Source organism: Onychomys torridus, chromosome 7 (assembly GCF_903995425.1).
Source record: "Onychomys torridus chromosome 7, mOncTor1.1, whole genome shotgun sequence".
Lineage (NCBI taxonomy): Eukaryota > Metazoa > Chordata > Mammalia > Rodentia > Cricetidae > Onychomys > Onychomys torridus.
The window spans coordinates 93,671,418-93,686,142 of NC_050449.1; the positions used below are offsets into that span (position 1 = coordinate 93,671,418).

At 34.6% G+C, this 14,725-nt stretch overlaps 1 protein-coding gene across 1 annotated transcript in view; it reads left to right on the forward strand.

Annotated features, from left to right (window-relative positions):
• Positions 1-14,725, forward strand: part of Stag1 (stromal antigen 1) — a 346,634-nt gene that overhangs the window by 280,140 nt on the left and 51,769 nt on the right. Inside the window, exon 22 of the mRNA XM_036192569.1 lies at positions 14,140-14,220. Within this exon, the coding sequence (XP_036048462.1) occupies positions 14,140-14,220 (81 nt within the window). The remainder of the gene's footprint in view (positions 1-14,139; positions 14,221-14,725) is intronic.

Below are 14,725 nucleotides of genomic sequence, written 5' to 3' on the forward strand. Positions count from 1 at the left end.
AGAATGTCAAGAAATAGAACAAAATGTTAATTGCGTATTAAAATTCAGTTATTTCACAGGGTATTGGTGGCACAGGCCTTTAATCTCAGGAGGCAGAAGCAGGCAGATCACTGAATTTGAGGCCAGCCTAATCTACAGAGTGAGTTCCAGGACATCCAGGGCTACATAGAGAAACCTTGTCTTGAAAAAACAAAAACAAAACAAACAAACAAGCCTAGTAACTGTCAGTCACAAAACACAAGTATGGTGACATTTGTAGTTTGAGGGACTTAGAAGGCTGTGACAGGGGCACCAGTTAGTCCTAGATTCATGGCCAACAACCTGAGCCAACAGAGTAAGACTCCATCAAAAAATAATAATAATAATAATAATAATAATAATAATAATAATACAGAAAATAAAGAAAAAGCCACAACCTAAACAAAATCCTTTAAAAGGCAGTATTGTTTTGTTACTATGATTAATTCTTTTCAGTTCCCTAACATAGTTTGAGTGTATAACTTAGTGGCAGAGCACTTGCCTAGAATGTACAAGGCCCTGGGTTTGACTCCTAGAACTGCAAAAAAAATTGAAATAAAAAATTATTTACTGCAGGGCAGTGGTGGTGCACACCTTTAATCTCAGCACTCAGGAAGGCACAGGCAGGTGGATCTCTGTGAGTTCCAGGACTGCCGGGGCTTTCCCCCACCCCCAAAACAATGACTTTCTTGGTCCTACTCTTTTTTGTTTGTTTGGTTTTGTTTTTTTATGGTTTTTGTTGTTGTTGTTGTTTTTCCGAGACAGGTTTATCTGTGTACCTTTGTGCCTTTCCTGAAACTCACTTGGTAGCCCAGGCTGGCCTCGAACTCACAGAGATCCACCTGCCCCTGCCTCCGGAGTGCTGGGATTAAAGGCGAGCGCCATCACCCGACCAGCTCTTGATCCCACTCTTAATAAACACAGTGTACCTAGTTAGATGCTTTTCTTTCACTTTTGAAAAGAGGATAGAATCTGGGGCACATGTGTCACATTTGAACATTCCCTTTATGGATCTACAGGAAAATGAAGTTAGGAAGCTGTTTTGTTCTTCCACATATTGAAGCTGAGCTCAGATTTTTCTTCCACTACAGAATAAAGTTAATGTGTTTGCTTTATTGTGGCAAGAGGCTTAATATTTAACCATGTTGTTTACTTCATTTATTAATGGCACTTCAGTTTTCCATTCTGTCTTCATCTCACTTTTCAATCTCCTAAATATAACTTATTCATACTCTCAAGCTGTATCTTACAAATTTGAAAGGTGATAAAGATATTCTTTTGTTGTTTTCCTTATTTTCAAGGAAAGAATAAAAGTAACACATTTCCGCTTAATGGGATTATAAACTTGTTGACATTTATTTTAAATCCAAAATACCATCATTTGTATCTTAGCCACTGACTTGTGACAGCCTCATAATGGCTGTTTTCTGCTCTTATGATAGCATAGATGTTTTTTTCCCCATGTTAATTTTTTAATAAGAACATATTTATGTTGTATGTGTCTTAACAACTTCTCTTGGACTCATATCCTTAGTCTTTAACCAGGTGTATGAAGTTTGAAAGCATGTTCATATTTACATTTTTACAAACATCTCCTAAGATATATATAGAAATGAACAAAAACTGTATTTAACTAATTTTTTTAAATTTATTTTTATTTATTCATTTATTTTGGAGCTGAGGATTGAACCCCGGACCTTGCGCTTGCTAGGCAAGTGCTCTACCACTGAGCTAATTTTTTTTTAGAGATTTATTTATTTACTATATATACAGCATGTATGACTGCATGCCTGAAGAGGGCACCAGATCTCATTACAGATGGTTGTGAGTCATCATGTAATTGCTGGGAATTGAACTCAGGAACCCTGGAAGAGCAGTCAGTGTTCTTAACCTCTGAGCCATCTCTCCAACCCAGGTTTTTGTTTTTGTTTTTGTTTTTTTGTTTGTTTGTTGTTGTTGTTTTAGAGCTGAGGATCGAACCCAGGTCCTTGTGCTTGCTAGGCAAGCGCTCTACCACTGAGCTAAATCCCCAACCCTCAACTAATTTCTGTATGGTTATTTAGTTCCCCATTTCAGATTCTAGCTTCTTGTTTTAGTTAGAATCCAGAGATTTTTTTTTTGAGATTCCTTTTTCTGAGCATAGACCTCAAAGAATTATCAAAACTTTTGCTGATATTACCCCTCAATTATGCTCAGTATTGTGAATGTGTCTAAAGGCTAATTCTCTAGATAATCTAATTTTCTAGATATTTGGGAGGACTATATTTACCATATCCTTGACTTGTTTTCTATAGTGAACAATTTAACTAAATCTCTCTTTAGTCTTACTCTTCAGGAATAGGAGAATTTGTGGGGTGAGCTAGGGGATTCTCTGGTAGTAATTTGTCTTTTCTGATGCCAATAATGTTTTAAATTTACCAGGACTGGAGAGATGGCTCAGTGGTTAAGAGCACTGGCTGCTCTTCCAGAGGCCCTGAGTTCAGTTCCCAGCAACCACATGGTGGCTCACAATCATCTATGTCTTATTCTCGCATAAAGTTGTACATGAAGATAGAGCATTCATATACATAAAAATTTTTTAAAAGGCCAGCTGGTGGTGGCATACACCTTTAATCCCAGCACTCAGGAGGCAGAGGCAGGTGGATTTCTATGAGTTCGAGTCCAGCCTGGTCTACAAAGCATGTTCCAGGATAGCCAGGACTGTTACACAGAGAAACCTTGTCTTTGGGGAGGGGGACTTTTAAACATTTAAATGATAAAATTTATATCATTACTCCCAATCTAGAATAACATATAGTATTATTTAGATAAAATATTTTTTGTCACTTTTAATCGGAAGCCTTTGTGTTTCATAACACTGATATTCTGAAGAGTACCCCACTAGTTTATGAAATATTCTCACTTAATTTTGTCTGATTGTGGTATAGATCAATTTGGATTACACATTCTTCCAGGAATGAGTATTGGATGATATTCTGTCCTCAATGTATCATGTCAAGAGGTACATAGAGGCTAATTATGACCAAAATATTTTGTACATTTAGTATATGCTAACAGAAAAGGGAGAGGAATGAAAAGAAACATAATGTCAATTTGCTCACTATTAATGATATTAAGTCTCTTGATTAAGGCAGAATCTATCACATTTCCCCTATGTAGTTAACGTTGTCTTTTTTAATTCATAGGCTTCAAAAAGTTCTTTAAAAGTATATAAATAATGCTGTTGTTTCTTGGCAAAATTTGACATAGTTTTATGCCATTTATGTAATCTTGTCTGAAACCCTGCTATCATGATCACTAAATAATTTCTTATTACTTTTTAATTCTCCCTTTGTGCTTACTAATTGATACTATAATATAAAGGAAAAAATTGTCCATTCATTTACTCATCTTTTTTCATTTTAAATTATTTTTTAATTTAATCTTGGTATACTAGTATGTGTTATAATTCATTATTGTTGGTACTTATTTTGTTGCTTGTATATTTGCAGATTAGTCAGGTGGGAGCTCCTGTGCTCCTTTCAAACAGGCTCCTACGTGCTTTTAATACTTTCTGAGCACTTCTAGTAAGTATGCATTGCAGAATATACTTAAACCCCCTTGCTAATGAATATTTAACATATAAAAAGTGTTTTAAAATATATCAGTTCTATAACACAGTTATTATTTACTGTGAAGAAACCAGGTGTTCTAAATTATTTTATCTTCCCCATACAATTTTTTTTTTTTTTTGAGCTAATGATCGAACCCAGGGCCTTGCACTTGCTAGGCAAGCGCTCTACCACTGAGCTAAATCCCCAACCACAATTTTTTATAAAACAAAAAGCGAAAGACATTTATTAAGGTTATTCCTATCTTACTTTGTGCCTCTGTGCCTATTTCTTACTAGTGTGCTAATGAATTTAAAAGCCAGGGAGACTGCTCAAGCTGCAAGCCTGACATCCTGAGTTTGATCTCCAGGCCCCCATAGAGGAAGGAGAGAGCTGGCTCAGCAAGTTGCCCTCTGACAACCACACCTATGCCATGGCATATGCACACCCATACACATACACAAAATAAATCACAGAGATCCGCCTGCCTCTGCCTCCCAAGTGGCTGGGATTAAAGGCGTGCACCACCACCGCTCGGCTAAACTTGTTTTTTAAAGAAAGGTAATCAAGGCCAGGCATGTAAGTTCTGGGCCAGCTCTACTCTACATACAGAATTTTAGGATGTCTTGGGCTACATAGTGTGACCCTCTCTGTAAAAGAAAAGTAATTATATGTGATTAATGTTGAGCCTCTCCACGCATCATTCAAACTTAAATTTATCATTTGGGAGACAAAGGCGGACAGATCTTTGTGTGTTTAAGGCTAGCCTGATGTACAGAGCAAGTTCCAGGCCAACCAGTACCAAAAAAAATAAAATTATTTTTACAATAAACTGAGTGGTAAGTCTTTACAAGTATTCATTTGTTTAAAACATATGAGAAATATATAGTTTTTGTATATTTTACTTATGTAGTTATTTTTATTTATTTCAGATAAAACTAAACTTTAAGTAATGTGCTTAGGGCCCTATAGTATGGCACACGTAGTAAAACCAAGCCTTTAAATTCTTTCCATTCCTTTTCACGTATGCTATTGATATGCTGCTAGCATATGGTAGCCCAGGCTGTGCTTCCACTCTGTTCCCGTGCCTTCTTTGCCCTTGCCCCATGCCCTCTGATGTTTGCTCTCTGTCAAATTCGTTTTTGTATTGATCTTTTTTTCCCAAATATCTTTTGGGCTGTTTCAATAGGAACTGTGGGGAGAGATTAGATGCTGGTACTTTATCCGTCATCATGAACTGGAAATCACCACATTATTCAGACTGAACATAATATAGGGGGTGAGTTTAACTTAAGTCAGGTTACTATTTTTGGATAGATTATGGATTATTGTGTGTGTTGTTAAAAATCATTCTTTCCCAGAAGACTGTGTGCGCACTTCCTGAGTTTAGAACTTGTTTTAGTTATATTCTCCTCAAGCCTGCCATATCAAAAACTTTTAGATGTTTGGGGTTTTTTGGTTTTTTTGGTTTTTTTTTTTTTTTTCCAAATTGTTTGTTTGATTGTTTGATATTTGGTTTTGTTTGTTTTTTGAAACAGGGTGTAACCCAGCCTACCCTCATACTCATGTAAATCTTTCTGCTGTAGCCTCCCAGTTGCTGGGATTATAGGCGTGTGTTACCATGCCCTGCTTGGTCCATTGATTTTTATGACAAAGACCAAAAAAAAGCAGCCAGGCGGTGGTGGCGCACACCTTTAATCCCAGCACTCGGGAGGCAGAGGCAGGCGGATCTCTGTGAGTTCAAGGCCAGCCTGGGCTACCAAGTGAGTTCCAGGAAAGGCACCAAGCTACACAGAGAAACCCTGTCTCAAAAAACAAAAAAAAAACAAAACAAAAAAAAAAGCAGTTCTTTCCAGATCTAAAGGATAAGCTTTTTTCTGATTGTGCTGAAACACAGTTAGATAATGAGATGCAAAACAAAACAAAAGAATCTTAATCATACTTTTTCAGATCATGTACAACAATTAGCAAGTCAAGCATAATGATGTATGCCTGTACCTTCAGCAACTTAGAAACCTAAAACTGTGTCAAAATAAAAGAACATAAATACTCAAATTATAAATCTGAAAATAAAACCAGCTACAGGAAACTTCTAAAAGAAAATATGAGGAAATTCTTTGGGAATTTGAGTTAATCAGAGATTTCTCAGAAGGCTGGTCTACTTTTACATGCTAATCTCGGCTCCCAAAGTGACTGAGGTGGAAGCATTACAAATTGAGAACCTGCTTTGGCTACAGAGTAATAAATTCAAGGCAAACCTGGGTAACTTAGTGAGACCCTATCTCAAGATGAAAAGTTTTAAGAGAACTGGGGGGTAGGGATATAGCTCAGTTGTGGAGAAAAAACTTGCTTAGCACACCCATAACTTCAATCTCTGGTAATGAAAAAAATATGACAGATAACTGCCTGACTACATAACAAGATCCCTTCTTTTAAGAAAACAACAGGGGGATCCAGGCAAATACCTGTAATCCCAGCACTCTGGAGGCAAAGACAGTAGGATCTCTGTGAGTTCGAGGCCAGCCTGGTCTAGAGAGTGAGTTCCAAGACAGCCAGGACTGTTTCACAGAGAAGCCTTGTCTCAAAAAACAAAACAAAACAAACAAAAAATCCAGAAGGGAGAAAAATTAAAGAATAGAGGAAACCTGGAATGGTGAAAAAACTCAGACCCAAAAGCCAGAGGAAAGTTTGATTTAGTCCTTAGCCTTACATTAGCCCAGAGCTTCAAGTTATGTATTGATTGCCGAAAGTTAAAGTTTAATATCAGTGTCAGTGGAGGCTAGAGAGTTGGCCCTGTGACTAGGAGCACTGGCTGCTCTTCCCAGTTGCTCTACCCAGGTTCAATTCCCAATAACCACATAGCAGATCACTGTCATCTATAACTCCATTTCCAAGGGATCAGACACCCTCTTCTGGCATTAGTGGGCACCAGTGTATAGACATATGTGCAGGCAAAGTAAAAACAAAAAACAAAAAAACAAAAAAAAAAACATAAAATAAAATTTATAACATTAAATTGTTAAATTACTTTTATACTCTTAATAATTGGTGGAATGCAAATAGTTGTATTTAAGAATCCTGTAGAACATGACTACAGTGAAGTACACCTCTCAGAAAACAACATATTATAGTCTAATACCACTTACAAAAACAATCTTAAAAACAACAAAATTACATATGTCATCTTATGCGTATGTGATTTTTAAAAAATGATTTATACATGAATTATATAGTAGAATGGTTGACCAGTCAATAAAGAATAAGCAAAAACCTTTAAGATAAATGTAGAGTTATAAACACCATTTTAATGGTCCTTACCTTAAACTAGGAATATATTCATAGATTCGATTTGGTTGTCTTTTACAGTGCTACTATTTTAAAGTGCCATATATTAATTTAAAAAGCTAACAAAGTCTGGCATGGTGATAAATGCCTGTAATTCCAGCACTTGGGAAGTAGGTAGAAGCAGGCGAATCAAAACCTCAGTTAATGAAACCCTATCTCCAAAACAAACAAAACAGCCAAGTACTGGGAACATGAATAGTGCTTGCCCAGTCTCCACGAGGTCCTGGATTTAACTCCTAGGACTGCCAACAAATAAATAAAGCCTGAATTACTAAAAGTCTAATGAACATGGCTGGCAAGATGACTCCAGAAGTTTAGAACACTTATTGCTCTTGCAGAGAGGATCTGAGTTCAGTTTCCAGTAACTTCATGGTGACCATCTGTAGTATCAGTTCTAGAGGACTGAACTCTCAACTTTTAACCTCCACTGACACCCACCCCACATGGTTTTGTATACATGCAAGCAAATACTCATATACATAAAAAACATGTCTTGTAATGCTAATCAACAGTTAAGACTATCTTTGCTATTAGTATGTGATTTTTTAAACACGTAATGATGTCACTCTTCTATCAAATGTCTCTTGTGTGTTTCCTAGCATTTGTAGAGAGCTTCAGATTTTCCTTAAATCAGTAAGATGACCATTTTATTGCTCAATTCTTTTGAAAGTAAAAGGGGTTATTATTAATTACTGTGGGGCCTAACTGAGTCCTAAGAATAGACAGGACATATATTCATCTGTTTGTAAGGTAGTCTGGGATCTGGCTTCTATGTATTCAATCTGTCTATGCCTATACTTATGCTGTGACAGCCTGTTCACGGTTTGTCAGTAAAGCAGACTTTGTCATTTCCACCCTTTTGCCTGTTTTTAGATTATTCCAAGATTAGTTTATGTATTTTTGTTTCCAGATTTGTTGATACCTGAGGGTACAATCAGTGGTACAGCATGTCCTTATTATATACTGGAATGTTGGTTTAGTCACTCAGCACTAAAAATAAAAATAAAATATAACAATAATAAAAATAGGCTTAAGGTAGATGCTTGCTTCTCTAAAATGGTATTTTTCTAGTGTTACCTTCTGTTGTTAGCTAAGTTGTGAGCATCATCTCTTTTTGCACCTTAACACCTAACTCTGCTTGTGTATACTTGGTTAGACCAATTATCATATCATAGTTTTGGTGCTTATTCATCTTTTTATTTCATCAAGAATATATTTGTGTTTAAGCTCTTTTGCCTAACAGAAAGCTGAGGTACTTCATAAACAACTATTTTAAAAATCCCAAGAATTCAGATGCTATTTGCTAACCTTTTATTTTGGTATGTTAATGGCTACTATAGTATAATACTTGGATATTGTACAAATGATTACTATTCTATGTCCTTTATAAATTTATATATCAGACTGTTTATATGATTGCAAAAATATTACCTTTTCTCATGCTTTGCTTTGCCTTTTGTTGTTTTTCTTTAAACTTTTTTGTTTGTTTGTTTTTTGGTTTTTCGAGATTGGGTTTCTCTGTGTAGCTTTGCTCCTTTCCTGGAACTCAGTCTCTAGCCCAGGCTGGCCTTGAACTCACAAAGATCCTCCTGGCTCTTTCTCCTGAGTGCTGGGATTAAAAGCGTGAGCTACCACTGCCCAGATAAACTTTTAAAACTAATACATAGGGTTGGGGATTTAGCTCAGTGGTAGAGCAAGGGCAAGGCCCTGGGTTTGAGCCTCATCTCAAAAAAAAAAAAAAAAAAAAAAAAAAAAAAAAACCTAATACATAAACCTAAAAATTACACATAGTAATGAAGTAATATATGCCTGTGATTCTCTATTTTTTTTTAAGTTCATTAATAGAACTTGATCATTGAGTCTTTAGAACAAATCACTTAGATAGGAAGGAAGAAGTTTTAGATGTGGGTTATAGTAATAGTGTATTTAGAGAGAGAAGGCTGATAGTGCATTTGAACTCATTAAACATGGGCCTGAAATCATGTATTGTCAACTCCTAGTTGCACATTCTTTCCACTCTATACCCAACCTCCTTTCAACAGTAGTTTATACAGCAATTACAAAATGAATATATTTGTAGTGAGCTTATTATTGATATTTTTCTTCACCCCATCCTTTTTTCAGATATGTGAAAATAAATAATAAGCCTGAAAGTAATATCTCAGCATGCCAAGGTCTAAATCTGTACTAACCTGATTTGTAATTCATTCTTTGGGAACTTTTAACTGTAATGACAGAAGTCAAACCTTTTATTAACTGGAATTTTGTGCTATAGTATTCCGTCCTTCTGATTGTCTTTTTAAATTGATAGAATCATGTGATCATTGTGCTAGTGGCACACCACAGTGCACACTTCTCTCACTACTAAAGGCCTGTAGAACTTCTAAGTATTGTTTCACTTCACCGAATTATTATTAGGTTTTTATCACACGATTTGTATGTATGTGCTTTCCAGAACATTTCTTTAAGAAAAAGATGTTGCAACAGCTTTTACTCTTTGTCATATTTGTTAAGTTTTTTCATTTATTAGATAGTGATACTAACTTTTTATGTTGACTTACCAATTTTAGTATGTATATAGATTCTTTTTAGTTGCCACTACAGTCATAAATATAAGTGTCACCATCACACAAAATTGCATCCTACTGTCCCTTTACCTTCTTACCCACATACAACTCCTGGGCACCATTACAACTTCTGTTTTCAATTACTACAATTTTGTCATTTTGAAATTCAAAATCATAGCCATACAATATGGAATCCTTTAGGACATATGTGTTTCAGTAAGCATGATGTCACCAATGAAAGTAAAGGCTCTGAGGTTAAGCCAAATGGAAATGGTTGTGTGAACCAGTAGTTGTTTCATTTTTACTGTTGATTAATATTCCACTGTTTGGATTCTTCATGATTTGCTTTATCCATTAACCATTTGAAAGATGTTTGAGTTATTTCCAAGTTTTAACTGTCATAGTTAAGGCAATTATGAGGATTTGTGTGCAAATTTTTGTGAACATAGTTTTCATTTCTAAATGCCAGTGAATACAATTTCTAGGTCTTGTACTGTGTTTCACTTTATTTTCTGCCTAGCTGTTTTTAATGGCTGGCTACTTTACTGCCCTTAATGCATGAGAGATCCGATGTTATGTATCTTACTCACATTTGATCATGTTGGTAATCTTCACTATAGCTATTCTTCTTGACATGCAATAGTATTTCCCCGTGCCTTTAACATAGGATATATTTTCCTAATGCTAATGATCTTAAACATGTTTTATTATCATTTTGCCAACTATATTTATTATTAATTCATATTTAAAGGCCCTTTTTAAAGATGTTGTCACTCATTTTAACCCAAACTTAAAATATTAAGAAACTGGTGTTTATTTGATTTTTTTTTTTTTGTCATGTACATGCCAACTATAAAATTTAATTCTTTTCTTAAGGTCTCTTCTGGACATAAAAATGAAAAATATTTATTGACTGTTCTGTAGATATTTTTTCAGAATTTTAAACATGCTCTATACATACAGATGTTATAATGTGGATGATGTGTTGTACATAATTATTTTCATTGTTGTTGCTTTGTATTCTTGTTTTGTTTGAGACAGGGTTTCTCTGTGTAGCACTGGCTGTTCTGGAACTCACTCTGTAGACCAGGCTGGCCTCAAATTCAGAGATGCATCTGCCTCTGCCTCTTGAGTGCTAGGATTAAAGATGTGTGCCGCCGCCACCACCACCCGCTTTATTCTGTACTCTTAATTCAGACTTCATTTTCTATGCCAATTCAGTTTTTCTAAATTTAAATAGTCCAGAATGTCTCTTGTCCTCATTTTCATCACTAATATAGTTTATATTTTAGGAGATGTGGCATCAAAACAGACTTGGGCAACTAGCCTGTATTCCCAGCATTGTTGGGGTATAGGCAGGAGGATCAAAACTTCAAGGTTATCTATCATCCTTGGCTACATAGCAAAATTTAGGTCATGCTGAGCTACATGAGAACCTTTCTTTAAAACTACACAAAACAAAAAATTTATCATGATGTGTCAGAACCTGAATAATTCTCACTTACTTAGTTTGCTAGTGAGAAATTGAAAAGCCATAATTACCATTATAAAATTAAGAAAATACTCTAATAACAATTTTATATTGCTTAATTTTTTTGGTAGATGCTGTAATAGATTAATCTCAAAAAATCTCAATTTTTTAAACAGTTTTAATAGTGGGAATATTGGTCACTCCAGCACTGGAGAATATATTTAAGGAGCAGAATGTCATTGCCCTTCCAGTCATTCAGAGATCACGCTCCTGGGCTTTGGTACCTGTTGAGTATATGATTAAGAAAAGATACTGAAGGCATTCCTGCTTACTTTACCAAATGTTTGCTACAAATTAGTGTTTTCTTCTTAGGAAAAGCACTGCTTCATGTAAATATAAGAACAGAGAAGTTAACTGAAAGAAAATCTTTAATACTTGCTATTTGAACGTTCTTCTTCCATCAAGACAAACCTTTGGTTTGTTTAGCTTTTTTTATTGCTGGTTCTACTTCATCTGTACTCCACAGGCATATCACTGAGTAAATGATTTCTAGACAAGTTAGAATAATTTTGTATGGAGGATAAAATACCAAAATGACTAGTTAGGTGGGTTAGCTATATTGTTATATAATTATGCCAGTGACAAAGCAAAATGTCTCTGAGTCAATGACAGCTCGGTTTTTATTATTATTATTATTATTATTATTATTATTATTATAAAGCAATATAGTAGAATCTTATTAAAAGTAAACTTTTTTTTTTCCCGAGCTGAGGACTGAACCCAGGGCCTTGCACTTTCTAGGCAAGCGCTCTACCACTGAGCTAAATCCCCAACCCCATCAAAACTATTTTTAAGAAACTTGGGGCTGGAGAGATGACTCAGAGGTTAAGAGCACTGAATGCTCTTCCAGAGGTCCTGAGTTCAATTCCCAGCACCCACATGGTGGCTCACAACCATCTGCAATGAGATCTGGCATCCTTCTTCTGTGTACAGAATAAATAAATCAAAAGAAAAGGGAAAGAAAAGAAAGTGCTGGTGTAATAGGTCTATGAATAGTAATAGGAAAGGAGATTGTGTGGGTTCAGACAAGTGATATAAACAAAATTAAGCAATTTTTGAACATTACTTATTTCTCTATTTCCATTTTCTACTAATTTCTATTAATTTGAGTATCTGCTTTATTTAGCAGTTCATTTTGTTTCCAATTAAAAAGTTTTTCATTTTGATTGTTGGATCAAACCCAGGGCTTTGTGTGCTCAACCAGCTCTGTAGCACCAAGCAACATGGCATCTTACTTCCAGGAGAGTTTGTAAATCTTGTCTTTTCCTTCCACCAAAACCACTAGTATACTTGATAATAATAAATTGGAATTTACCCTAAAGTATCTCAGGACTACCAGCTATTCTGTCAGTGAGCGCATATATACCGAATGGCTTTATAGCACCAATGCGTATATCTTGATGGTGTTTTAGGAGTCCTTATGACTTGTAACATAAATCAATCTTTTCTTTGAGTAGAACCATGGCATTGTCTCATCATTAGTGATTCATCAAAAGCAGTACCATTTGTTCCTCTTAATTCTTACAGGTTATTTTGAGTTTCGTGTAGGCGTATGATGATACCCTTTGCCTATTGTAATCTGAAACTTAATACTGTAAAATTAGCAGAACTATATTTACTCAATTAGTTTCTGCTGCTTTCTATTTGTTGATTTTTCTTTGAAAAATTTTTATTATCTACATGTAATTTGTTTCTATGGTTTTAAAGATTATTGTGTGTCAGTACAAACATTAGATAAATTTAGTGGGTAAAATAGTGGAATAATATTATATATACTTAATTGCAATAAAGGTATACTATGTACTTAAACTAAAATGTAGTGAAAAACTTGTTCCATGCTGGCAATGTAACTCATATGTGTAAGGCCATATGTTTAATGCTCAGATGGTGGTGTAGGTCTGCCCCAATGGAATTTTATAAATATTATGATTCTTGATCGGTTTTAATTCCTTGAATTTGATCATCTCCGTAGAGAGTGGAGACCAAAGACTTGAACAAGGTATTTCATGAGACAGGAGGAATTCAAATGCTGATATGAAAAGGAAAAGTGGGGGTAGCTTAAGTAAGAATAGGTGTGGATTGGTTGCTTTATTGGCTGTTGGTTGATTGGTAATAGAGCCTCACTATGTAATTCAATCTGGTTTAGTACTTGCTATATAGTCCAGGCTATTCTGGAACCCCACATGCTAATTACAGACATGGACCACCATGCCTGGGCTTCCTTAGTAACTTTTAAAAGTGTTAGCAGGTCCTGAACACTAAAATCACTAGAAATCTCCACTCTAGAAAAGCATGTACACAGTGTACCAAAAGATATATATGAAATGAATAATACCAATTATCCAAAATGTTTTAAAATTCAGCATGTTAAAGTATGTCAATAACCAAATAATTAGGGGCATATTATAAATATTTTACAATACTGAAATTTAATAATTTATAAGTATAGCAAATATAAATTTTAAACATAAATGATAAATGAAAGCAAATCAAAGTAATACATAATTATATTATTTTGTTTATGTATTGTTCATAGCCAGTCATAGTAAATTTTGAGGATGCAGACTAGATAATATGGAAATATGGTTATTATCATGTAAGTTGGGATCACTGTTAATTTTAGAAGAAGAAAGAAATGATGCTGGTATGGACACTGACAGTGTTCTTTTATGACACAAATGGTAGCTACATGAGTATTTTTGCTTTACTTTGGTTCATTAAGCATAAAGCTTTGTTTATGCAAATTTGATATAAGTATTATATCTTGCTTTAAAATAAGTAGAATATTCCCTATTTTAAATTTGGATAAAATAGTTTCATCAATTTCTTTAACAGCAAAATATTCATGGCAGTACATTTTTGTTTAAAACAGTATTATCTGACTTGATATTTTCAAAATGTATTTTTTCTTTATTTTCTGAGTTGTTGATTTATGATTTCTAACCAATCTATCCTTACTCTATAAAAATTTAGATTTGAAACTTCATTATAAAATAAAACTTTCAAGTATTATTTACTTAGTACTGTGCAAACAAATTGTCTCTTATTTAAACTTTTTCATTAAAATTTTTATTTTCCTTTGACACAGATAGTCGTACAGGCACTGCAGTGTTCCCATTACTCGATTCTGTGGCAGCTGGTGAAAATTACTGACGGTTCTCCTTCCAAAGTAAGTAAGGTCTTCTGTCAGCAGAAGGTTTATGAAAATAATAGCCATGCTGAACTCATTTAACATCTTGCAAGCTGCATAAATCATATTTATAAAATGATTGCTTATTGTTCATCAGTTTTTTGCTTTGAGTGTATGTTAGTCTTCTACTAGTAGATGCATAACATACATTTACACATGTGTACACATATATTTAAATAATGCACAAAGTGAAAATATTTCTAAGAAACAACAGTGCTGTTTCTTTCCTATTTTAAGGGAGATAGAATGGTACTAGAAACCAAAGCTCTGATGGACAAAATAATGTGAGAAAGGGGAACAGTGAGTCTGACAATATGCAGGTTTTGATTCTGGGCCACAGTAGCCGACATAAACTAAAAATAACTTAATAATCCTGGATCTCTGGAGCTAAATGGAAAATATGGGATAGAAAGTAGAGTACAGTACTTCATTTTATTAGTGGCCATTGACTTTTTTATAAGAAAATAAAACAATACTGAAGCCC